The 25010-nt window shown below is 47.4% G+C and overlaps 2 protein-coding genes across 4 annotated transcripts in view; one reads left to right on the top strand and one right to left on the bottom strand.

Annotated features, from left to right (window-relative positions):
* LOC123755316 (dnaJ homolog subfamily C member 27) overlaps positions 1-25010 on the top strand; it is a 128271-nt gene that overhangs the window by 9409 nt on the left and 93852 nt on the right. For 2 of the 3 annotated variants that reach the window (XM_069327861.1, XM_069327859.1), the window contains exons 2-3: positions 13569-13656; positions 24240-24400. The gene's annotated coding sequence lies outside the window, so the exon portion shown is untranslated. The remainder of the gene's footprint in view (positions 1-13568; positions 13657-24239; positions 24401-25010) is intronic. The other variant, XM_069327860.1, reaches the window with a different exon arrangement.
* The window catches only part of LOC138366812 (axoneme-associated protein mst101(1)-like), a 47692-nt gene continuing 33401 nt past the window's right edge, over positions 10720-25010 (bottom strand). The window contains exons 3-4 of the mRNA XM_069328097.1: positions 12549-12712; positions 10720-10806 (exon numbers count right to left, since the gene is read on the bottom strand). Coding sequence (XP_069184198.1) covers positions 10720-10806; positions 12549-12712 — 251 coding nt within the window. The remainder of the gene's footprint in view (positions 10807-12548; positions 12713-25010) is intronic.

Below are 25010 nucleotides of genomic sequence, written 5' to 3'. Positions count from 1 at the left end.
GCGAAGATGTATAGGTTTCGTAAATGGGTGTGTAAATGATTGATGAATCCTGATCTTGTGTTTTGGTACCACTGAGCCGGGCAGCCGCTAAGATGGATGGGTAATTAGATTTTGTGAAGAGGAAAGAGAGGGAGAAAAGAAAGTATTGTGTTGGCACCAGGTTTAGCAGGTTATAGTAACCAAAGGCAAGGGAGGTTGACACCATCTTCCTGACACCGTGGGCGAATAGTGTCACTGTACAGCAACAGTGGACCAGTCACAGTTGCTCATGATTAGTGTGTACTGTTGCATCTCACAACCACAGTGCTTGTCTCCATTTAAAACAGGTCTTTCAAGACGACTGAAGTTTTTAGTGGTATAATTCGGGAGTGTTAATTTTTAACTTTGCCCCGAGGGGTGAGTTTATTGGGCAGCGCCACTCATCCTGTAAGTAGACACACCGCCATAGCAGCATGTACAACACCCCAATAGGAAGAAAACCCGCTGGATTGTTCGTCCTGTCACTTAATCAGGCATAGCTGGGACTTGCTTAACTGTCTTAAGTGAACAGCTCTTCAAACAAGAAGATTAACATTTGTCAACCCTTAAAATCTTACGTTATCTGGCGGGTGCAAAATGGGGAACTCTTTTTAATAACAGTATCTATATTTGACAAATAGTATTTTCCTAGAGAACAATCCACAAGGTTCATTTGATGCATCACGCTATTGTGATTTCTGTGTGTGTGTAGTATTTTCCTAACTCAAACAATGAGGGGTTTATTATTCTACACATATTCTTAATGACTCTTAGATGTTCATACTCTCTCAGGTAGTGGTCAAGGCGGTGTCCTTCACTCTCACTACAGATTCTGCAACTGCTCTACTCAACTGTTGTTTCATTTCCGAATCTCCATTGCTAGTGGGGAAGAAGAGTAGAGTGTGACCTCTTATTTACTAGAAAGTGGAGAAAGTGGAGGTGCAGGAGCGAAAGTCTGACGAGATTATCCAAAGGACTTGGACTTTCTCTGAGGCACATTGGCTGGTAACAAAAATTAGGTGTCAATTGAGTAAAATAGTTCTATGTTCTCATATAAGACGCAGGAAAGCATCTTGACTTTCACCTGCGTGTCTGACCGGCCCTAAGTTAGATCACTCAATGTCATCAAGGTTCAGTAAATCAACAAAATCAACATCAACAAACATCTGTAAAATCTCCGTTACTCAATTATGTATTAGCGATAAGACCCACCATTAATGTATAATGCTTTACTGTAAATATATAGCACTTGAAATAGAGCATTCCCTGTAACTGGCTTTTAATGTAATTATAAGGTGTGAAGGATAGATGTAGTTGTTAATGTCATTATCATCATTGAGGTTTGATGTAACCCTGTGTAATCCTTTTTGCGCTACCGCTCACAGGATGAGTATGGGATGCACAATAAACTAGCCGCCTCCGGCGGCAACAATCCGTCCTCTTGGAATGGGTCAGACTAGGAAGCCTCTACTCTTCCAGTTGGGGAGTCTAGCCCAAATTGTAAACCTAACCTGAAGGTTAGATGAATTAGAGTTAGATAAATATAGGGTTTATACGGCGCCAGTGACCTTGCAGTGCCAGATAAGTTTATTTATCAATCAATTTGCTCCACGCGAATCCGAATGTGGTGCCGTACAGCCATAACATTAAGTGAAGCTCCTTGTATTAGTACTGTAGAGTCGTTATATCTCGGGTGAGGGTCCCTTCCTTGTGTGTTCACGTAGCAACTGTGTTTTCTGTGCCTTTGTGACGTGCCAAACTCAGCCACGGAGGAGAGGCAAGCTTTCCATAGCATTATAATAATGGCTTCGTGGTGGTAAGATCTTGAGGGATGAGAACCAGTGGAGCTGCAGACTGAAACTCACTAAATCCTTCGTGCAATCCCTCGTTTCGGTCCACAATTGTGAATTAAGCTTAGACACATTTGGGAGCAATGGTTTTAAGACAAACTGATGCTAATTGGTAATACACGAGTTTAAGGAGAAGTGTGAAGAAAACTTTCTTTGTCTAGAGCACGTTTACTGAGTGCAGAGCCATGAAGCCTTGGATATTAGAAGCGGCAGCCGAGCATCAACAAGAACGGCAGCCGAGCATCAACAAGAACGGCAGCCGAGCATCAACAAGAACGGCAGCCGAGCATCAACAAGAACGGCAGCCGAGCATCAACAAGAACGGCAGCCGAGCATCAACAAGAACGGCAGCCGAGCATCAACAAGAACGGCAGCCGAGCATCAACAAGAACGGCAGCCGAGCATCAACAAGAACGGCAGCCGAGCATCAACAAGAACGGCAGCCGAGCATCAACAAGAACGGCAGCCGAGCATCAACAAGAACGGCAGCCGAGCATCAACAAGAACGGCAGCCGAGCATCAACAAGAACGGCAGCCGAGCATCAACAAGAACGGCAGCCGAGCATCAACAAGAACGGCAGCCGAGCATCAACAAGAACGGCAGGCCGACTGCCTGTTCCCAACATCCGCCCGGGCCTCCGTCAGAAGCGGCTTGGCCACCATCTGGTCAACGGCAGATCTCGCTGCTCCTGTCTCATCCCACAACACATCTCCGCCACACACCATTGTAAATGCCATACCTACCAACACCTTATTGTAATTATCTTTTGCTGCTACTGGTAGTACTGCAGCCATCTCAGCTGCTGCTACTGGCAGTACTGCTGCTATCTCAGCTGCTGCTACTGGTAGTACTGCTGCCATCTCAGCTGCTGCTACTGGTAGTACTGCAGCCATCTCAGCTGCTGCTACTGGCAGTACTGCTGCTATCTCAGCTGCTGCTACTGGCAGTACTGCTGCTATCTCAGCTGCTGCTACTGGCAGTACTGCTGCTATCTCAGCTGCTGCTACTGGTAGTACTGCTGCCATCTCAGTTGCTGCTGCTGGTAGTACTGCTGCCATCTCAGCTGCTGCTGTTTGTATGTTTATTAAAGGCAGTGTTGGCACTCGTACTGCTGTTTCTGGGGGACACATGTTTTGGAGGCACTCCTGCTCTTGGAGGTAATACTGATGTTGGCAGCACTGCTGCTGTTGGAGTCACTGTTGCGCGAGCAAGTTACATTTCACCTAGTTGTGCTTGCTGGGGTTGAGCTCTGCTCTTTCGGCCCGCCTCTCAACCGTCAGTCAATCAACTGTTACTAACTACTATTTTCACACACACACACACACACACACACACACACACACACACACACACACACACACACACACACACACACACACACACACACACACACACACACACACACACACACACACACACACATACACACACACAAACAAACAAAAAACACGAGTACAAATAGGTAGAGGTACAAATAGGTAATAGGTAGTCAAATAGGTGAGTACAGGAAGCAGCCCGTAATAGCTATCTAACTCCCAGGTACCTTGTTTACTAATAGGTAACAGGGGCATCAGGGTGAAGGAAACTCTGCCCATTTGTTTTACCGGCGGTGCCGGGGGATCGAATCCCGGTCCCTAGGTCCACGAGTCTAGAGCGCTGTTCACTCGGCCACCAACCCCCTTCGGTGTGTGTGTGTGTGTAGATATTTTAACAAACACAAGCACATATGCACACTGAAGCACTCCTAGACAAATACGTCATAAGACCAGTGTTTACAATGTTTTCCCGAGTCCGTTCCCTACGTTGGCCGGCGTCAGAGTGATGATTTAGGTGATAGCTTGGTGGCGCCAGCGTTGCCAGGCCCCGACACCGCCGCCTGCTGATTTATTTCCCCCCGAGCAACGCTCTAATCCCACGGGGAGAGGTCTGTGTGTGTTGGCAAAGATCTCCACGCCTCTTGCTTCCTAATCTTTCCCGCCAACCTCATCATTCTAGATTTCACATGACTTGCCAAAACACGGGATATGGACATGAGTGTTTTGGGGAATGGCTTGAGGTAATGCTACACTCCGCCGGGGGAACAGTGGCTTAAAAATAGGAATATTTTAAAATCTTGCCGGGAGGTGTATCGCAAGTGGCCGCCGACCATCTCACTTCCGTCGGGAACTTGCCTCCGGGCAGGTAACTACGCTCGCTTCAGGGCAGGCCACTATGCTCGCTACGGGGCGCGCACTTTACTCAACTTTTCTCCCAACTTTCGTCTTGTGTCAAGTTGCTTCGCTGCCGCCTCTTCTGCTCCAGCCTGCAGATGTCAACAAATATATACACACTGTATACACGGCAAATATTGCCAATTAAGATATATGGTGAAATACGGATCATTAATGAGAGGACGAGGAGGAGAGAGGGAGGACAGTCTGGTGTAGACTGTACGAAGGGAGACTGAACAAGATGCAAAATTTGACCCCCAGAAACTGAGGTGTTTTCTCCAGATTCCGCAATGAAGTTCCACCATCAGAGCCTGGGGCAGGTTCACGTCGCACGGTGTGTGTGTGTGTGTGTGTACTCACCTAGTTGTGCTTGCGGGGGTTGAGCTCTGGCTCTTTGGTCCCGCCTCTCAACCGTCAATCAACAGGTGTACAGCTTCCTGAGCCTATCGGTCTCTATCATATCTACACTTGAAACTGTGTATGGAGTCAGCCTCCACCACATCACTTCCTAATGCATTCCATTTGTCAACCACTCTGACACTAAACAAGTTCCTTCTAATATCTCTGTGGCTCATTTGGGCACTCAGTTTCCACCTGTGTCCCCTAGTGCGTGTGCCCCTTGTGTTAAATAGCCTGTCTTTATCAACCCTAACGATTCCCTTGAGAATCTTGAATGTGGTGATCATGTCCCCCCTAACTCTTCTGTCTTCCAACGAAGTGAGGTTCAATTCCCGTAGTCTCTCCTCGTAGCTCATACCTCACAGCTCGGGTACTAGTCTGGTGGCAAACCTTTGAACCTTTTCCAGTTTAGTCTTATGCTTGACTAGATATGGACTCCATGCTGGAGCCGCATACTCCAGGATTGGTCTGACATATGTGGTATATAATGTTCTGAAAGATTCCTTACACAAGTTTCTAAAGGCCGTTCTTATGTTAGCCAACCTGGCATATGCTGCTGATGTTATCCTCTTGATATGAGCTTCAGGGGACAGGTCTGGCGTGATAACAACCCCCAGGTCTTTCTCTCTCTCTGACTCTTGAAGCATTTCATCTTCCAAGTGATACCTTGTATCTGGTCTCCTGCTTCCTACCCCTATCTTCATTACATTACATTTGCTTGGATTAAACTCTAACAGCCATTTGTTCGACCATTCCTGCAGCTTGTCCAGGTCTTCTTGAAGCCTCAAGCTGTCCTCCTCTGTCTTAATCCTTCTCATAATTTTGGCGTCGTCAGCAAACATTGAGAGGAATGAGTCTATACCCTCTGGGAGATCATTTACGTATATCAGAAACAGGATAGGTCCAAGCACAGAGCCCTGTGGGACTCCACTGGTGACTTCACGCCACTCTGAGGTCTCACCCCTCACTATAACTCTCTGCTTCTTATTGCTTAGGTACTCCCTTATCCACTGGAGCGCCCTATCAGTTACTCCTGCCTGTTTCTCCAGCTTATGCATCCACCTTTTATGGGATACTGTGTCAAAGGCTTTCCGACAGTCCAAAAAATGCAGTCCGCCCATCCTTCTCTTTCTTGCTTAATCTTTGTCACCTGATCGTAGAATTCTATCAAGCCTGTAAGGCAAGATTTACCCTCCCTGAACCCATGTTGATGGGTTGTCACGAAGTCTCTTCTCTCCAGATGTGTGACTAGGTTTTTTGTCACAATCTTCTCCACCACCTTCTCCATGTCTCCACAATCTTCTCCATGTGTGTGTGTGTGTGTGTGTGTGCGTGGTGCGTGCGTGCGTGCGTGCCCGCGCGTGTGTGTGCATGCGTGTGCGTGTGGAAGGATAATGGTACACTAAGTGCTTGTGTTATGGATGAACACTATTCGTTGTGAGTTATAGAAGGCTAAAGTTTGTGTACAGCTTCACCACACCACTAATGACTACGTTAGTTACAGAGGTGATCTTGTACGTCGCTTCAGCCTAGCACACGCTCCTGGTTACTGACGGCTACTTAACACTCTGGCACCTATTCTTAGTTCTGGTTAATGCCAAAATGTGTACGTCTGTAAAGACTGAGGGGCAATAGGCAGAGTGAGGGGAGAGATCCATCAGTTACCCCTCGTCCCTCGTAGGGGGCGACACCTGCCCCAACACAGTCGCAAACATGTGGAGTATGTGTGTCCTTTTCGTTACTTTATAAGTTAAAGTTACGTTACATTTCGATAGTAAAGTAACGATACAAAGTTATCGTTACTTTATGACGTTACTACGTCATCGTTACTTTATAAACAAACCTAACCCAACACAACGCAACCTAACTTATCCTAACCTAATCTATCCTAACCTTATCTATCATGACCTAATCTCTTCTAATCTAATCTATCGTAATGTAAAACAATCAGAAATGCCGAACGTGCGGGTTCAATTTGTAGACCATACCGGGTTAGGCCCGACCCAGGCGGCACACCAAGGAACTATATAACAGGTAATAGAGACCCCGAGCTCTTTACGGGATATTCATGCCCGTGCCACCTCTTGGGTGCCTTAATCTTCATCAATCAATCAATCACGAATCCTCCCACTGAGGCTACGGAACAATCACGAGCCCTCCCACTGAGGCTAGGGAACAGGCTGAGGGGGACACAAGGCACCAGTAACTGGCGTACGCGTGGCGTAAGTATAGCGTAAGAGGGAAGGATATTTGTCAAGACGTGGGAAGAGCAGCAGGTGGTGTTAATATCCTCCTCAGGCAGCTGGTCCACCTACGGAACCACAGCGGTGTGCACAGATGGCTCCCCCCTCCCCCTCCATCTACCATCACGCCACACCAAGGAGTTCCTGGAGGTGCCTGGAGGTTGGCATACATGGAGACAGATACCTAGCGGTGGAGATACCTGGAGGTGTTCAGGTGGTGATACATGGAGGTGGGAATACCTGTAGATGGGAATATCTGGAGTTGTAAATCCCTGTAGGTAGAGATACTTTAAAGGAGAATTGCCTGGAGGCGGGGGGGGGGGAATACCTGAAGTAGGGGAGGGGGGAACCTGGAGGCGAAGGGGAGGGGGAGATACCTGGAGGGGGGGGGGGAGTGCAGGCGGTAACAAGAACCTCCGTAGCAGGAACACGATAAGAATAAAAATATTAAGACAAATTGCAGCATTAGCTACAACAATTGAGTCAGCAGTGGTACCACCAGAGATAACTCTACTACCACCACTAAGATAACAGGAGCACTACCAGTAGCACCGTGATCAAGCAGTGCTTTAAATGCAGGTCCAATAAGTGCAGAAGTAGCGAGGGCAGTAACAAGAATACACAGTCAATTGCAGTATCAACAGCATCACTCAATTCAGCAAGTGTAGCAACTATAGCAAGAAATGCTTCATCACCGTCGACAGCAGCAGCATATGTAACACCTGTTGAATACGTCTTGCACACTCGGGAAAGTTGACATGTAATGATCACTGATTACAGGTGTTGCGACGCCCCCCCCCCCTCCCTCTCTCTCCAGTTGTAATATTATCATCATCTCTCTTACCGCTTTCTCTCTCTCTCTCTCTCTCTCTCTCTCTCTCTCTCTCTCTCTCTCTCTCTCTCTCTCTCTCTCTCTCTCTCTCTCTCTTTTCTTTCTCTCTTTCTCTCTTTCTCTTTCTCTCTTTCTCTCTCTCTCTCTCTCTCTTTCTCTCTTTCTCTCTTTCTCTCTCTCTCTCTCTCTCTCTCTCTCTCTCTCTCTCTCTCTCTCTCTCTCTCTCTCTCTCTCTCTCTCTCTCTCTCTCTCTTTCTCTCTCTCTTTCTCTCTCTCTCTCTTTCTCTCTCTCTCTCTTTCTCTCTCTCTCTCTCTCTCTCTCTCTCTCTCTCTCTCTCTCTCTCTCTCTCTCTCTCTCTCTCTCTCTCTCTCTGTCTCTCTCTCTCTCTCTCTCTCTCTCTCTCTCTCTCTCTCTCTCTCTCTCTCTCTCTCTGTCTCTCTCTCTCTTTCTCTCTCTCTCTCTCTCTTTCTCTCTCTCTCTCTCTCTCTCTCTCTCTCTCTCTCTCTCTCTCTCTCTCTCTCTCTCTCTCTCTCTCTCTCTCTCTCTGTCTTTAGGTTTACGTGTTCACTCTCTCCCCCACCATGATATATCCCAGTGTTGGTGCAGGTTGGTGGGGCCAGCAAGACCTCCATGCTGCCGCTGGTGGGAGTCGAGTGTGGCAGCGTGTTGAAATTGGCCACAACGCCAGCGAGTGTCGGGCCGCCATCACAACGGGTTGTAATCACATCGCCCTCGCTGTGGTCCTCGGGTCGTTACTTCGTTCTTATTTCACAGTGAAATGGCGGAAGAAACTCGAGAAAGCGTTATAAAATATCTCACTTACGAAGGTACAGCCAACACAGTTGCGAAATTGTGTACAAGACTTAAACTTGTGTTTTTTCTTGTCAAAGGTTTCGTTGCATTCTTGGTAACGTCGATGAATAGTGAAACTTGTTAGTGAACTTGGCGCGCGGCGGGAGACGTGCCCAAGGGCACTCTCTGAATTTCTGGCCAATCCGATACAACTTTAGATGAGATCGCTGCTTCTTTCTCCTCTGATTGGTTCATCTGTCCATATTACACTAGTGGGAGTTTAGCCAATAGGATGCTGAGATTAGCCTGTTACTGTGCTGCATCTGTGAAGTAATTATGGTCTTTAAATGTCAGTGTTCCTTGATGGTAAGGAAATTAAACTTCAAATCACGAGTCGCTTGTTTCACTCCTCAGTGCTCGTTAATACTGAACCACGTACGTTGTTATTTTGTGATATCTTCTCAGTTGAACAATTTGAAATTAGTGTTTCCGGCGTTAACTAGAGAAGTCAAGTAGAGGTGAAGGTTAACGGTGGCCTCTGCCAGCACTCCTCTGACACCAGACCTGCCAACACTAGGATGCACCAGACCTGCCAGCACAGCTCTGACACCAGACCTGCCAACACTGGGATGCACCAGACCTGCCAACACTAGGATGCACCAGACCTGCCAACACTAGGATGCACCAGACCTGCCAGCACAGCTCTGACACCAGACCTGCCAACACTGGGATGCACCAGACCTGCCAACACTAGGATGCACCAGACCTGCCAGCACAGCTCTGACACCAGACCTGCCAGCACAGCTCTGACACCAGACCTGCCAACACTGGGATGCACCAGACCTGCCAACACTAGGATGCACCAGACCTGCCAACACTAGGATGCACCAGACCTGCCAGCACAGCTCTGACACCAGACCTGCCAACACTGGGATGCACCAGACCTGCCAACACTGGGATGCACCAGACCTGCCAACACTAGGATGCACCAGACCTGCCAGCACAGCTCTGACACCAGACCTGCCAGCACAGCTCTGACACCAGACCTGCCAACACTGGGATGCACCAGACCTGCCAACACTGGGATGCACCAGACCTGCCAACACTGGGATGCACCAGACCTGCCAACACTGGGATGCACCAGACCTGCCAACACTGGGATGCACCAGACCTGCCAGCACAGCTCTGACACCAGACCTGCCAACACTGGGATGCACCAGACCTGCCAACACTGGGATGCACCAGACCTGCCAACACTGGGATGCACCAGACCTGCCAACACTGGGATGCACCAGACCTGCCAACACTGGGATGCACCAGACCTGCCAACACTGGGATGCACCAGACCTGCCAACACTGGGATGCACCAGACCTGCCAACACTGGGATGCACCAGACCTGCCAACACTGGGATGCACCAGACCTGCCAACACTGGGATGCACCAGACCTGCCAACACTGGGATACACCAGACCTGCCAACACTGGGATGCACCAGACCTGCCAACACTGGGATGCACCAGACCTGCCAACACTGGGATGCACCAGACCTGCCAACACTGGGATGCACCAGACCTGCCAACACTAGGATGCACCAGACCTGCCAACACTGGGATGCACCAGACCTGCCAGCACAGCTCTGACACCAGACCTGCCAACACTGGGATGCACCAGACCTGCCAACACTGGGATGCACCAGACCTGCCAACACTGGGATGCACCAGACCTGCCAACACTGGGATGCACCAGACCTGCCAACACTGGGATGCACCAGACCTGCCAACACTGGGATGCACCAGACCTGCCAACACTGGGATGCACCAGACCTGCCAGCACAGCTCTGACACCAGACCTGCCAACACTGGGATGCACCAGACCTGCCAACACTGGGATGCACCAGACCTGCCAACACTGGGATGCACCAGACCTGCCAACACTGGGATGCACCAGACCTGCCAACACTGGGATGCACCAGACCTGCCAACACTGGGATGCACCAGACCTGCCAACACTAGGATGCACCAGACCTGCCAACACTGGGATGCACCAGACCTGCCAGCACAGCTCTGACACCAGACCTGCCAACACTGGGATGCACCAGACCTGCCAACACTGGGATGCACCAGACCTGCCAGCACAGCTCTGACACCAGACCTGCCAACACTGGGATGCACCAGACAAAGGATATCATAATGTATTGTGTTGTGTTAGTAGTTACAGCAGGAGAGAATCCTTGTGCGATAATGTAACTTTGGGTAATAATTTACTGTGTCTCATTTGGCATTACATGTTAGTTCCCCATACACTGGGCAACTGTTGAGACACTCGCTGTGGCTGACAATGTTCTTGCCATCAGCGTCGAGTTGGGTGATCAGGTTACCCACAGTCATGCTCAATCTGGGTTTTAGGAGAATACAACACATGGTCAGTCTGTTTTTTAGGAGAATACAACACATGGTCAGTCTGTTTTTAGGAGAATACAACACATGGTCAGTCTGTTTTTAGGAGAATACAACACATGGTCAGTCTGTTTTTAGGAGAATACAACACAACAAGAATGATTATATGATGTATTAAGTGCACAACGTTTCGTTCCTGCCTGGAACATCTTCAGGTGAGATTTTGTGTTTAACATTGATTGATGAAGATTAAGCCACCCAAGAAGTGGCACGGGCACGAATAGCCCGTGTTTAAAATGTATGGTAAGTGGGATACATAGGTGAGTCAGGGTGCAGAGCTCAGGTACTGACGAATGATGTCACCTTCCATTGGGTGAGGTCTTCAGTAGACCTCAGTGTTGGTAATAAGATAAAGTCACTGTTTTGTATGTAATCTTTTTTTTAATGAAGGATTGCTTCTTGAATTTGTCATCTCCTGGCGTCACTTGCATAATCAAGTATCTGTTCTTGATTCTGCTTGTGTTCCTCAAGCATTTTCTTAGTGACACATCGTTATTAATTTGCATATGGAGCTTCTACTTGTTGGTAATAAGTCAACCTTGTGCAGACGATGGGTCACAATAACGTGGCTGAAGATATGATGACCAAACACCAGAAGATGAAGAGATGACGATGAAGATGACACCAGAAGATGAAGAGATGTATGTTTCGGTCCGTCCTGGACCATTATCAAGTAAATTGTGGTCCAGGACGGACCGGTACGTCGGGGTCTCCTCATCTTGTGGTGTGCGGTTTGGTCATCATAAGTCAACCTTCTTCCTTAGTAGTAGCCTTCTTCCAGCCCAACCTTCTTCCTTCGCTTAGTAGTGGTGATGCCAGTATAGGCTGATGGAAGGTTGCCTCCTTCACAGAGGCAAGGTTACTGGTATACCACGTTGGCTCTCTGGAGAGGGTTGCTTCCTCTCTTCAGGCTCTTCTTTGTTGCTAACTCTGCCGCCATTTTGGTCTTAGAGTTGATTATGAGTTTTAATTTTTGGTTATGGTGAACTGGTTTTACTCCTTTAGATATCAGAGGCTATCAGATATTAACATCATATCAACATCAGAGGCCCGAGGCTGTTCAACACGCTTCCACTACACATAACTGGCCAACCCCTCACAGTGTGCAATAGAGAACTTGATAAACACCTCCAAAGGATACCTGATCAACCAGGCTGTGACTCATATGTCAGGCTGCGAGCAGCCGCGTCCAACAGCCTGGTTGAACGCGGCTTGGAATCCAGCAACGAGGAGGCCTGGTCGAGGACCGGGCTGGGCCAAATTCAATGTATTTGAATTCAAGGATATCAACATATTTGAATAATGGGCAGAATTACCATCTAATATATGCCAACCTTAAATACCGCCTGACGTAAGCAAGGATTAATCGTCATATGTGGTAAGGTTGCTAAGTTATCTCTGCTTACAAATTATGAAATGTATTCATATTTATTAAGCTGAACGCATCTATAAATACTTAGAATGCAGATTTTCATGTATTTTGGCTCGCTTACTAATTCTGCTTAAAAATACATATCTGGTGTGCAGTATATTGACAGTGTAACCATGCCTAGTCTTGACTACGGATTCTGGTTTTATCACAAGCGACAAAGGTTACTAGCAACACGACGCCAACCATTAATGTGCAACGTGACGTGAAGTGTTCTCAGTACACACCACAATGGCACGAGTATAATATGTTTTGTTAAGACTCCAAGCTTGGAGACAGTACCGCTCCTGTGCCAGGTAAGTCCACTACGGACTCACCATAGCCCGTGCTACTTGGATCTTGTTCCGAGTAGCTGAATCTATAACAACAACAACAACTCCAAGCTGCTCGTGGCAGGTGTCTCTGTCTTGCCCTTTACCAAAGTGCAGCAGAGTACGCCTGTGCAACTCTACTCTCAAATTAAGACGCTGTGAAAACATCGCTAAAATAAATATATAAATAAGTAAATTGATCAAAGATGGTCTTTGAAAAAATATGTTGATGTATGTTTGAAGGACGGATAAAACTAGCCTTAGTTAATTAAGTAACTGTACTGAGATTGAGTGTAGTGTAGTGATGGCCCGGTATGACCACTAGCGCGGGTGGAGGTGGTCCCAGACGGGCCCCGTTAAGCACCTCCACTCCAGTAAAGTGTGGGATAATAATGCCTGCCTCTGGGAACTCCACCTACTTATTGTTGGACTTAATATTGTTAACGTTGGACGTGATGGAAGTGACCAATAAAGAAAGCAAATGTTAAGGTTCTAAGATTTGTATTGCAAAATATAATCTGTTTTCTTTTTATAAATGAAGTAAAGTTAAATTCGATAATTAAAGCTTCTCAAGATAAATATTTTACTAAAAGTAATAAATTTTATATTATTAATAATATTTCACAAGTACCAATAATAATACTTATGATGTCTAGCGTTGATGCGAATAACGTTAGTGATAACACATGTTATCACTGATAACATTTAGCCTCCTCATGTTTAGTTAGTTCTTATAGTAACGCTGAGGACCATTGTACGTACAGTGACGTAAAGGACAATTAGAAAGTAGAAATTGGTACTATTGAATTTGGACAAACTGGAAAAGTTGTTGTATTGATGTTGCAAAGAAACCTAACCTAACCTTCCTAGGCCTAATACACGCTATCTTAGGCCTAATATAGTAAACATGTGTGCTATAATAGGCCTAGGAATATTTAAGTTTGTTTTTTAGCTTTATTTTTTACGGACTCTATAAAGGGAATAGTACATAATTGTATTATCTAATTGCCTATTACGTGCGGCAAGAAACAAGGGGCCAAGACAGCAGGGACCATCTCAGAGGAAGGAGAGCAGTACTGCGCAGCGCTGGGGCCAGCCGGATACAAGTCACGTGGTACGTAAGACAGTTCGTCAACAGATACAGTTCGTCAACACATTTTAAAACCTACCTAACTTTACGCACCCTAACCTAACCCTAACCAAACCCAACCTGGCCCAAACGAGCCTACTCTAGGCCTATACATCCTAACATTTATCCAACAGAAAACGAGGTTTGTCGAACAGTCTTGTTTCTCTCAGAAAGTTCGGTAATACGTTTATTGCTTGTGATGTCTGTCTATGTATGTATTAACACGATGTACTGAACGGGGTGAGAATAGCTTGAGCTACCTCATCCCTTTGTGTGTATTTTACCTCAATAAACTTATTTCAATTTTAATTTAAATCATATTGTATGATGATCAGCCCGTCGTACTTGAGTAGTACATCGTATTTTGACGTATAAATCCCCTAAGGCCAAAGACGGGTGTACTGAAAATCATAGCGGCTCGCCACACTGACGTGATGTTCAGTTTTCTGTGCATGGGTCCTCTGTTAGGTTCAGATTGGGGTAATTTAGTACATGAGTTTAGCGAGGTTGGTAACGCACAAGAGGACGGCGGCCAGCTCTACCAGTGTTGCCGATGGTGCTGTGGTGGTGTGACCCGCAGGTCCCGCAGGGGGCTGGATGCGCACGCACGCACGCACGCACGCACGCACGCACGCACGCACGCACGCACGCACGCACGCACGCACGCACACACACACACACACACACACACACACACACACACACACACACACACACACACACACACACACACACACACACGGCCGTCAATACACGTATCTTTCTGGTGTTGTGTGCCCATGGTAGGCTTGGGGCTGTGTCGCCCCCGTGTCCACCACCTCAGGCTTGGTCCTGTGTCGCCCCCGTGTCCACCACCCCACAGCTCCCTGGGAGAGTGGACGCACACGGTGGGGGTTGTAGCGTAAAAAGGAATCATATCTGAGAGGAATCTCAAGAAAGATGGTGTTTGAACGAAAAAAAGTTAATTGTGCCACATCTGCAAAACCACAAATTTACTTCCCAGGCTCTTTCGTGGCCCATTATGGGGGAGGGGAGGATTGTTGGGGAGGGGGGGGGGGTTCTGGGGTGCTGGGGGTGAGGAATGGGGGATGGTGGGGGTAATGGTTGTGGAAGGGGAGGGTCCAGGACGGAGATGCAGCAGCCGTCTCCCTTCCTTGTCACTTATTGTATATAACCCAGAAGAAACTGATTATATTTTCCCGCCCGACTCCATGAAGCCTTCCTGAAACTTTATATACACAAACCCACGTGTTTCAGCCGGCCAATCGTAGGCGAACAGCGGTCAGCTCTGGGTAATGGTTGGCTCCCGGGTGGTTATAATGAGAGAGGTGAGGCTTAAGAGTCACGGGGAATCTTTCCACTTCTTGGCGTCTTCCGCCCATTAAGACGTTGCTGCTACGTCATGCGCGCCACATTACCTCACATTTTCCGCGTTAACAGATTTGCGTTACTAGAAGACAGCTAGGATTAATCAAGCCATTACGTATTCACTTACGAAACCTCTACATCTTTCATCAATTATGGAGGCTTTGTTTACTTTATTAAACAGTTTACGAGCTTGAAAACTTTACAACCCAATGTTATTATTCTTATAAACAATCTCCTAGTGCTCCGGAGCTCATCAACTGTTTATTAAATGTAAACAAAGCCGCCATGAATAAAGAAAGATGTATATGTTTCGCAAGTAGTTGCGTAAATGTTTGATTAATGGTAGTGGTGGTTGTGGGTTCTCAGGCGTCGTGGTGGTCACGGTGTTGGTGGTGATCATACATTCATTTTGGTAACCAGCTAATTGGCAGGTTGCTATTTTTATTCCATTTGGAGAAGAATGAATGACAGGAGTTTCAGGTCAATATTGCTCATGTTGTTTTATCCATTGTTCTCAAGGCTAATTACTCTACGGGATCACCATAGCCCGTGTTACCTGGAACTTTTTGTTCCAGGTACCAAATCTTTAACAACATAATAACAACAGCTAATTACTCCATGTGTACAACTTTTGGCGTTATACAAGTCTTATGTGCAGACACATTTTTTTGTACTTACACGACATAGGTGTGAAGATTTTTGACGTTACTGGACATATGTGTGAAAATTTTTGTTCTTACAAGACATGTAAATGTCTAGAGACATTTGTGCAACTCTTAAGGAGAGGTTGTGTAGTTAAGACATGTCATGGTTCGATGGGTTTTATGAGGTGCGGAAATATGTTAATTGTAACTTAACCGTCTTGAGATGTGTTTGTTGAGGACGAAGTCGTTTGTTAAAGTCACCTAGATGTGCTTCCAGGATCGAGCATTAGCTCCTGGTCCCGCCTCCCCAACGTTTTGTACGAGAGTTTAGTGCTTGTTCTCATTTTTATTATCGCATTTACGTATAAAATTGTGTACTCAGTTTTTTTCACAATTCTTCGTCTATTGTAATGATAAGCCTAACACTGAAGACGTTCTTTATTCACGTGACTCATCTGTGACTCTACTTGCCTCAATCTGTGCCAAGTGGGAAGCTAGCGGGCCCAGCAGAAAACTATGTTCCGCTGGTCCTAGCCGAGAACATTGTTTCTTTGTTTACTATGTCACCTCTTCTTAGAATCTTACATGTCGTTATCATGTCCTCCCTGGTCCTGCGGTCCTCGTGCGTGGTGACCTCCAGTACTCTCAGTCTTTCCTTGTAGCTCACACCACTCGGCCCGGGTATAAACCTTCTTCCATATCTTTGGGCTTTGTCAATATTATTATTAATATTTTAGGCAGGGGTTTCCTGCCGAGACTGCGTACTCAATAACGAGAAGCACAAGGGTGTTATAGGCCCCGGAAAACCCAATTGTCAAAATGCTGCTTTAAATTCTAGTCACAGGACGTTCACCTTTCCTGATGCAGGACTATTTTCCCTTCTTCATTCTTTATTGATCTTTTACCTCGTGCTCTTATTCATATAACTTTACATTTGGCTGAATAAAGTCTGGTAACCAGTTTTCAGACCACGTACGGAGTGTGTTCTGTCTCTTTACAGAGAATCAGTTGCTCTCTGTTGTGAGTCTCCTCTTCAGTTGTTCATCATCAAACATTGATATGAAATGTGTGAGATCGTTTAGATGAGAGTTCGGGCCTCGTGCTACCTCTTGTGGCACTCTTCTCGTCACCTCTCTACTATCATGTCTCTGCTTTCACTATAACCCTCTACTCCCTTCTGAGAGGTACTCCTTCACCTATGTAGACAATCTTCCAGGTACTCTAACCTGTTTCACATAGCTTAAGAAGCTCTTGTTCAAGACAGTGCTAAATGCTTTCTGACAATCGAGGAATATTTAAGCTGCCCAAGGATGGGCAGCTTAAATATTCCTGAAGACGTCAAATGAAGACGTTGAAGACGTCTAATACGTTTGTCAAGCAGGATTTACCTTGGCTAAATAAAAACTAGTGGGCAGGAATTGCAGTGCAGCAGACAGGTGGTCATGTCACCCCCATGGGAGTGTCAACGACTGCCAGTTGTCACGAGCGAGCGTGACAGTGACCAAGTGTGACACAGAGTGACACAACACCAGGTAAGCTGGCGTGTAACGCACTCACCACAATATTTAGAGCATGCATACTTAATTCTGAAGTGTGTAGCGTGCTCAGAGTAGCATGTGGTGGAGATGACAGCGGGAGGGTGGTGCGGACACCAGGCGGGTCACTGTTCCCTCCTCAGACACTTGATGAAGTGAGTACTGGTGGGTGGCGTCTCCACCAGTACTGGTGGGTGGCGTCTCCACCAGTACTGGTGGGTGGCGTCTCCACCAGTACTGGTGGGTGGCGTCTCCACCAGTACTGGTGGGTGGCGTCTACACCAGTACTGGTGGGTGGCGTCTCCACCAGTACTGGTGGGTGGCGTCTCCACCAGTACTGGTGGGTGGCGTCTCCACCAGTACTGGTGGGTGGCGTCTCCACCAGTACTGGTGGGTGGCGTCTCCACCAGTACTGGTGGGTGGCGTCTCCACCAGTACTGGTGGGTGGCGTCTCCACCAGTACTGGTGGGTGGCGTCTCCACCAGTACTGGTGGGTGGCGTCTCCACCAGTACTGGTGGGTGGCGTCTCCACCAGTACTGGTGGGTGGCGTCTCCACCAGTACTGGTGTGTGGCGTCTCCACCAGTACTGGTGGGTGGCGTCTCCACCAGTACTGGTGTGTGGCGTCTCCACCAGTACTGGTGGGTGGCGTCTCCACCAGTACTGGTGTGTGGCGTCTCCACCAGTACTGGTGTGTAGCGTCTCCACCAGTACTGGTGGGTGGCGTCTCCACCAGTACTGGTGTGTAGCGTCTCCACCAGTACTGGTGTGTGGCGTCTCCACCAGTACTGGTGGGTGGCGTCTCCACCAGTACTGGTGTGTAGCGTCTCCACCAGTACTGGTGGGTGGCGTCTCCACCAGTACTGGTGTGTAGCGTCTCCACCAGTACTGGTGTGTGGCGTCTCCACCAGTACTGGTGGGTGGCGTCTCCACCAGTACTGGTGTGTGGCGTCTCCACCAGTACTGGTGGGTGGCGTCTCCACCAGTACTGGTGGGTGGCGTCTCCACCAGTACTGGTGGGTGGCGTCTCCACCAGTACTGGTGTGTGGCGTCTCCACCAGTACTGGTGGGTGGCGTCTCCACCAGTACTGGTGTGTAGCGTCTCCACCAGTACTGGTGTGTGGCGTCTCCACCAGTACTGGTGTGTGGCGTCTCCACCAGTACTGGTGTGGGGCGTCTCCACCAGTACTGGTGTGTGGCGTCTCCACCAGTACTGGTGTGTGGCGTCTCCACCAGTACTGGTGTGTGGCGTCTCCACCAGTACTGGTGTGGGGCGTCTCCACCAGTACTGGTGTGTGGCGTCTCCACCAGTACTGGTGTGTGGCGTCTCCACCAGTACTGGTGTGGGGCGTCTCCACCAGTACTGGTGTGGGGCGTCTCCACCAGTACTGGTGTGTGGCGTCTCCACCAGTACTGGTGTGGGGCGTCTCCACCAGTACTGGTGTGGGGCGTCTCCACCAGTACTGGTGTGGGGCGTCTCCACCAGTACTGGTGTGTGGCGTCTCCACCAGTACTGGTGTGTGGCGTCTCCACCAGTACTGGTGTCACACATCTCCAGTCTCCTGCCCCTGCATCCCAGTCACCATTCAACTCGTCGAGTGTAACCATCTGAGTGGTAAGTATACGATTGGCTGCCGATTGTTTCGACTGCTTCTCTTCCGTCTGTCGTGACGTTGGCGTCGCCTGTGCTCCAAGATGGTGACTAGAATATCCCTTCAAGATTAGTTTTGGGTATACCGTGTCACCCGTCTTAGGTAAGCCAGTCGACATGAGAAACAGACGGAGATGCTCTTGGGGTCACGTCTACCCCGTCTAGTTAATGGTGTACGTGGCGCTGCTGCAGGTGGTGAGGAGTGTGTCCCTTGCACCAGCTGAGACTGCACACGCGGCCGCCTCCACCTGCGGCTGCGTCTCGCCACCAGCTCTAATATTTCCTTCTCAAAATCCGCCAAGATTCAGCTTTTTGCCTCGGCCTCACCTTCTTCCTTGTCCAGCCGAACATTTGACTAGCAGGAGGAGGAGAGGAGGAGGAGGAGGACAGGGTGACGCAGAGTGGGATGAGCGACAGGTAAAGTGTGAGGTTGGTGGACGGGAGTATAGGCTGCCTGACGGAGTCCCTCAAGGACTGTCAGGCGTAGTCAAGCAACGGGCCGCTGATAATTCGTCATGCCGACTGAGACTAGTAACGCGAGGAAGTCTTCCTTGACGTTATCCTTGACAACGGTATTCTTGCAGAATACACCATTTTTAGTCTTGCTCTATTTCCAGCAAATTGCCCATTTATCCTGGCGAATAGTTGAAGTGCATTGTTTGAGTCTTTATTTATGAGATCACAATGGCGCATAGCACATCTGTCCTTGATGTCAAAATTCACCTGAAACACACACACGCACGCACACACACACACACACACACACACACACACACACACACACACACACACACACACACACACACACACACACACACACACACACACACACACACACACACACACACACACACACACACACACACACACACACACACAGAGGCTAGGCCAGTCTTAGAGTATGCCGCCTCATCATGGAGTCCCCAGCTGAAGAAGCATATAATGAAACTGGAAAAGGTTCAGAGGTTTGCAGCGAGACTCGTCCCAGAGCTACGAGGGATGGGGTATGAGGAGCGCCTGAGGGAACTGTGCCTTACGACACTAGAAAGAAGAAGGGAGAGGGGGGACATGATAGGAACGTATAAAATACTCAGAGGGATTGACAGAGTGGACATAGACGAAATGTTCACACGGAATAGTAACAGAACGAGGGGACATGGATGGAAGCTGGAAACTCAGATGAGTCACAGAGATGTTAGGAAGTTTTCTTTTAGCGTGAGAGTAGTGGAAAAATGGAATGCACTTCAGGAACAGGTTGTGGAAGCAAATACTATTCATAATTTTAAAACCAGGTATGATAGGGAAATGGGACAGGAGTCATTGCTGCAAACAACCGATGCTCGAAAGGCGGGATCCAAGAGTCAAAGCTCGATCTTACAGACACAACTAGGTGAGTACACACACACAGATGGTGGGGTGTGAGTGTGAGGGGTGAGGCTGGAGACGGAGTGAGGGTAAGAGTAACACAGGAGGTGGAGTGCCCAGAGGGAAGACGCTGACACCTACACCATAAACTATACCCACAACGATAATTACTCACACTGGGCATCACCATATACTCATATTGTACTATTTGTTCCAGCCGCCACCATCACCCTCACTCTCACCCCGTCACTACCACCGCCCTCACAGGGGTCTAGAAGCCTCAGAGGACGTCTAGAAGCCTCAGGGGACGTCTAGAAGCCTCAGAGACGTCTAGAAGCCTCAGGAGACATCTAGAAGCCTCAAAGACGTCTAGAAGCCTCAAAGACGTCTAGAAGCCTCAGAGACGTCTAGAAGCCTCAGGAGACGCCTAGAAGCCTCAGAGACGTCTAGAAGCCTCAGAGACGTCTAGAAGCCTCAGAGACGTCTAGAAGCCTCAGGGGACGTCTAGAAGCCTCAGGGGACGCCTAGAAGCCTCAGGGGACATCTAGAAGCCTCAAAGACGTCTAGAAGCCTCAGGGGACATCTAGAAGCCTCAGAGGACGTCTAGAAGCCTCAGGGGACATCTAGAAGCCTCAGAGGCGTCTAGAAGCCTCAGGGGACATCTAGAAGCCTCAGAGACGTCTAGAAGCCTCAGGGGACATCTAGAAGCCTCAGAGACGTCTAGAAGCCTCAGGGGACATCTAGAAGCCCCAGAGACGTCTAGAAGCCTCAGGGGACGTCTAAAAGCCTCATGGGGACATCTAGAAGCGTCAGAGGACGTCTAGAAGCCTCAGGGACGTCTAGAAGCCTCAGGGGACGTCTAGAAGCCTCAGGGGACGTCTAGAAACGTCGGAGATAGATAATCCTCATTAAAAATATGGACTCTTAAGGAAAGGGTTTGAACAAGGGATAAGAGGCCTTACATTTACCTTACAGTGAAATGTGAAGTAAAGAGGAGTGTTGAGGGTGGTGGAGGAGTTCTTTGTGTTCGTGAGGGTGTGTATGAGGGGTGTGTATGTGGGTGTGTATGAGGGGTGTGTATGTGGGTGTGTATGAGGGGTGTGTATGAGGGGTGTGCATATGGGTACTGCTATACAAGCACCGCTTCCCCCCTCCCCCCCTCCTTCCTGTGTCTCAGAAAGGCTTCACAATAACAATAAACTCCATAAATAAACAAGAGAAAATTCAAGATAATTACCTGTGTTGCGGTCCCGGCCAATTCTATAGTCGACCCGAGGTGACCAATTAAGCGAACGGTCTTTGTAGAGAGGTGCTCGTGTCGACGTAAATTAATAAAGCGGGTCAGTTACCTCACTCAAGTTCAGACTCGAGCTCAAGGAAGTTTATTGAAACAATAAAATACATCGCAAAAGGATAGAAGGGAAAGGGAAGTATCAGGGGAAAGCACCAAGCCATTACGACTATATAGCACTGGGAAGGGGTCAGGATAAGGATTAGGGATGGGACAGGGGGAAAGGAATGGTGCCCAACCACTTATACGGTTGGGGATTGAGCGCCGACCTGCAGGAGGCGAGACCGTCTCTCTACCGCTCTCCCTCTTCTCTATTACAAGTCCACCAATGGGCTCAGAAACATCTAGTAAACATTATAATTATATTATACATAATAATTACATTTATATAGTTACATTGTTGAACGATGTTTTCTCACCTGTTCCCGCCTCCACAGGCTGCGCATCAGAGGGGTACTCTTGTATTATGAGTAAATGGGCGGCCCAGGCTCCTGGAGGTGTGTGGGGCAGATGGACCCACTGTCGCTCCAGTATGGCTGTGTCGCTTGAGGGCACCGGTGCCGCCCTCCTCCGGGCTCTCGCTCTTCGTAACTGTCAGTACTAGTAATCACGTCACTCTTCCTGACTGCCTCAGTAACTGTTACTCTACCTGGTCTCCGGCGTGGTTCTTATTGCCAGGAAGCGACCCATGTTCCTGGCCAAGGCAACACACGTGTATGGACAGAGGGCGCTGTCATGCCCCGGGTCTTCTCCCTCAAACAGTATAAAGATCTTGTATGCGTATAACCTTAGACGAAAGTTTCAAGTTACAGCCCCGCTCCTGTGCCAGGTAAGTCCACATCGGGCTCACCATAGCCCGTGCTACTTGCAACTTTTTGTTCCAAGTAGCGAATCTTAAACAACAACAACATATAAGCTTATAGGCGTTGTGTAAATAGTATAAACGATGTGAGATTAAAAGTGACTAACATATACTCTTTAGGTTTAACACAAATCTACATAATTCTCAAAGCGAGTGTGAGGTTGCAAGTTGAAGAGTAACAAACGGAAATGAACAATATTTTAGGGCACACAGAAATATCAATTGATAAAGGCAGCGTCTGGGATGATCTCGGACGTAGGTTCGAATCTTCGTCCCGGCCCTTGGGGATTTGTTCAGTTAATATTTTAGAGTGTTTACCAGACCACACACTAGAAATTGAAGAGACGACGACGTTTCGATCCGTCCTGGACCATTCTCAAGTCGATTGTGATACTTCAGCCACGTTATTGTGACTCATCGCCTGCATATTTTAGAGTGTACAGTAAGAGCCACTTTTAAACTTATGGCATACAAGGTGTATTACACGGAGAGGTACACTCAGCTTCTCCTAGTTTATACACTGGCTATGTCACATTTAATCTTAGACAGTCTTGAACCAAAGTATACTTGCTGGTTGGTCAGTATAAGCACTTGTGGTGGCCGTAACAGCCCTCCAGAAGTTGATAGGCCTCTAGCCCAACACTAAACCAATGGCATTCATATAGCTAATTTCAAACTCATGTTTGGGACTCATAATAACCAGGGAGCCAGAATCATGAAGCAGTTACGAATCTGTACATCTTTTCTCAATCTTTGGCGGTTTGCTTATAATTATTAAACAGTTAAAGAGCTCTGAAGCGCCAGAAGGCTATTTATAACAATAACAACAGTTGATTGGGAAGTTTTCATGCTTGTAAACTGTTTAATAAATGTAACCAAAGCCGTCAATGATTGAGGAAAGATGTACACGTTCGTAAGTACTTGCGTAACTGCTTCGTGAATCTAGCCCCAGATTAAGAACTCCAATTCTGTGAAGGCCTTAATGAAGTCACGAGACAGAGCAACTATAACGTCACGATTATCATTAAATCGTGATTAAAATGTGAGAAATGCACATTCTCGCAGAAGTTATAAAACATAAATATAATTTGTGTTTAAAAAATGAACTTAGGAATATCCTTAGAACAACGTAGAGTAAATGTACGATACAGACGATGAGTCACAATAACGGGGCTAAAGGGTAGACATCCACCCCTCACATTTGAAAATAAAGAATTGATGATGTGTATTGATAATGGCACAATTGGTCGGTCCCAATTGTGCCATTATCAAGCCGTGAAATTTTTAAAAAGTACAATTTTCTTCCTAGTTGAGTGTGTGTGGAATTGGGAGAGTACTGGTAGTGGCCGGCAGGGAGGGAAATTCCTCCTCAAGGAGCAAAACAAAACGAAAAAACTCTCTTACTTAATTCACAAAGTCTGAAAAAGGAATTCTCTTTAACTTAAAACTTAAGTGGTCTACTTATGGGCATTACATGTGAACATCTTACTGTAAACGACACCCATGACCAGGGCTGTGGAGTCGGTACTTAGATCCCCAACTCCTATACTCCTCAGTTTGTATATGAATAGGAAATATACTAATTATTTATTTCCTGTATGGCTTGAAAGCAGGCAACATGCAACATTTCACCAGTGTCAAGCATCAGGATACCCTTTACAACCGGCTTTGTTGACACTTTTTGGTCAGTGTGAATTTTGGGGGGACGCTTTTCCTTGTATAATAAATATCCTGAAATTGATTATTTAACATATTTATAATACAAATTAAATTTATTAGGAGGCGGAGTGGGCATGCTTTTAACCACACCGACTTCTGTAACTCAAGATTTGTTTCTGACTCCGACTCCACAGATTTCAAGGTCTGCAGCCCTCTCTTCTCCCGGCTCCAGTCTTCACCTGCATCTCGCCACCCCTTGTTCTGCCTTGTAGACGCTCACTCCCATCACTGGCTGACGACTGTGAAACATCAGAAGAAATACAATATTTTTCAGTAACATCTTCACAGTAACCAGGTAAAGTAACATTCTCATCTTCCCAAGTAAAGTAACATGCTCAATATTCCCAGGGAAAGCGTATTTAATTACACCTTGCATCCTGATTTGACTTGCACAAACTGCACAATTATGATTCACGGCACAAATGCCAGGGGACCTGGAGCACTCAGTGAAGCACAGAAGGGAGCGAGCCTGGCCACGACCATAGTAACAGGAAAAGAGCTCTTTGAATTAGACTTGATGGTATAATGTTAGTGCAAGTGTGAGTCAAACGGCAAGGGTGTAGGTGTATGTGTTCAGGGCAGCAGATGAACGGTTAACATAAGACCATAAGAATAAAGGAATCTTTAGAATATATGTTGGCCCATACGAGGCAGCTCCTGTTTATATCCACCCCAAACTTTTTCATATATATATATGTCTAACCTACGCTTGAAACACTACATCGATCCTAAGCCTTTTGTTACCCGGTAATTTGTTCCATTAATCAACATTCTCTGCTTTCAAACCAGTATTTACCCAGGTCTGTGCTGAATCTAAATGTATGTTCAAAATATATATATCCATTGTTTTGTTCTTCTTTGTGTTGATGTATTTAAAAAATTTTGTTAACTTCCCACGGTACTAA

The sequence above is a fragment of the Procambarus clarkii genome, chromosome 20 (genome assembly GCF_040958095.1).
Source record: "Procambarus clarkii isolate CNS0578487 chromosome 20, FALCON_Pclarkii_2.0, whole genome shotgun sequence".
Taxonomy (NCBI): Eukaryota; Metazoa; Arthropoda; class Malacostraca; order Decapoda; family Cambaridae; genus Procambarus; species Procambarus clarkii.
This window is presented reverse-complemented; position numbering and strand designations above follow the sequence as displayed.